At 59.2% G+C, this 1,663-nt stretch overlaps 1 protein-coding gene across 1 annotated transcript; it reads right to left on the bottom strand.

Moving 5' to 3' along the window:
- Window positions 1–129: 129 nt before the first annotated feature.
- Window positions 130–1,512, bottom strand: DQ04_08871000 (hypothetical protein; the record flags this gene model as incomplete). Its single annotated transcript, XM_009315722.1, has 1 exon — window positions 130–1,512. The coding sequence occupies one exon, from the start codon at window positions 1,510–1,512 to the stop codon at window positions 130–132; it is 1,383 nt and encodes a 460-aa protein (XP_009313997.1).
- Window positions 1,513–1,663: the final 151 nt, after the last annotated feature.

Genomic DNA, 1,663 nt, shown 5'->3' with positions numbered 1-1,663 from the left:
AAAAAAAAAAAAACAGTTTTTCGTTGTCTTTCCTCTTTTGCTCCCATTGCGTTCATTGACCGCCCATGTTTAATCCGTCGCATTATGACGGCGCATGCCACGGCACAGAGGCACCCCGCACACAAGCGCTCACGACAGGCGGCACGTGGCGCGGATGGTCTCTTCGCACAGCAGGCGGAGGTAGGGCCGCACGTTGAAGTCGTGGTCGAAGAGCGACAGGCGGTGGCTCTCCAACGACGTGATCACCTGCGGCATCCTCGCCGAGTCCGTGCCCTCGTCGTAGGTGCGCACGTGCCGCAGATCCGCTGCTGCTGCTGTGGCCCCCTCCAGCACCTCCGCTGCGTAGGCGATGCAGATCTCGTTGAACGAGTCGCTGTGAATAATCGCGTGGAAGAAGCCAGACGCCTGGTCACGCAACAACGTCTCGCGCCGCCGTTCCGCCTCCCGCGCGGCAGCCTCCGCGGGGCTCTCGTCGCCCGGCAGGCCAAACACGCTCGCCACCACGTTGCGGTCGCGCTGACGTCGTGAGGCGGCGCTGTGGTCGCGCGGTAGTGCAGTGGAGCCCATGGGGAACTCCAAGATGCCGCTCTCGTCGTCGTCGTCGTCGTCGTCATCGTCGCTGATAGGCTCTACCACCACCACGCCCTTGCCGCCAATACTGCCCCCAAGTCCGTTACCGCTCTCCGGTGCTGGTGGTGGCGGCGTTAGCCAATCCGACCACGCCACACACGACTCAAAGTCCTCGGATATCTCCTCCAGCAACATGTGCATGTCTTGCCCAGTGACAATGCCGGCAACACTAAAGACGTGCGGTGCACGACGATTCAGCGCGGTCTTCACCACCCGACGTGCCGACTCCACGACGCGAGGGACAGCAATCTGCAGCAGTGCCTCTACAGAGAACCATCGCTCTATATCCGCGGCCACCACATTTTCCTCATCAACCACTTGCGCAAAGGGTGAGCCCCCCATGTCCTGTTGGATCCTTTCAACAATTGATTCTAGCATGACGCTCTTCATGCCACCCGACCACCAGGAGCGTACCTTTGATACCATCGCCCTACCGCGCGAGCCGCCACTTTCCTCTCGCTTGCCGAGCACATAGACCAGTATCAGCGCCGTGTTCCTAATCACGTGCAACACGATGGTCAAGCTGTGCACGTGCGCAGCGCTAAGCATTCCCACCAAAGTCAACTGAAACAGATCCGCCAAACAGCTCAACTTCTCCTCACGATTGGCTGCGAGGCGCATCTCCTCCTTGACGCTGTCAATACGAAGCGCCTTCATCATGAAGCTCTTCGTCAGCAGCTGGTTGGAGCGTGCAGCAATGACGCTGCGGTCGTACCCCTGCGGTAGGTACGCGTCGATCGCGTACTGCACCTCATCGCGCTTGAAGAGTGTGCTATTTTCCGCCTGCGCGGCGAAGTAGCCGACGGCGCCGATCGCCATGAACGCCTTTCCTGCGGACCGCACCTCTTCCTCAAAGAGGTCGCCTAGGAACTCGTGGTGCATACTTCAACGCGCGCTCGTGGCCGCGATGATCGTCCCCCACCACTGGTTGTATGTATGTGTGTGTGTGTGTGTGTGTGTGTAAACTACTAAACTAAGAGTGTGTATGACCCGTGTTCGTTTCGTTTCCTTTTGGTGCTTCTCGTTTGGTTGT

The sequence above is a fragment of the Trypanosoma grayi genome (assembly GCF_000691245.1).
Source record: "Trypanosoma grayi strain ANR4 Tgr_887_V1, whole genome shotgun sequence".
Taxonomy (NCBI): Eukaryota; Euglenozoa; class Kinetoplastea; order Trypanosomatida; family Trypanosomatidae; genus Trypanosoma; species Trypanosoma grayi.
The sequence above is the reverse complement of the archived record's forward strand: the minus strand, read 5'-3'. Positions and strand labels throughout refer to the sequence as shown.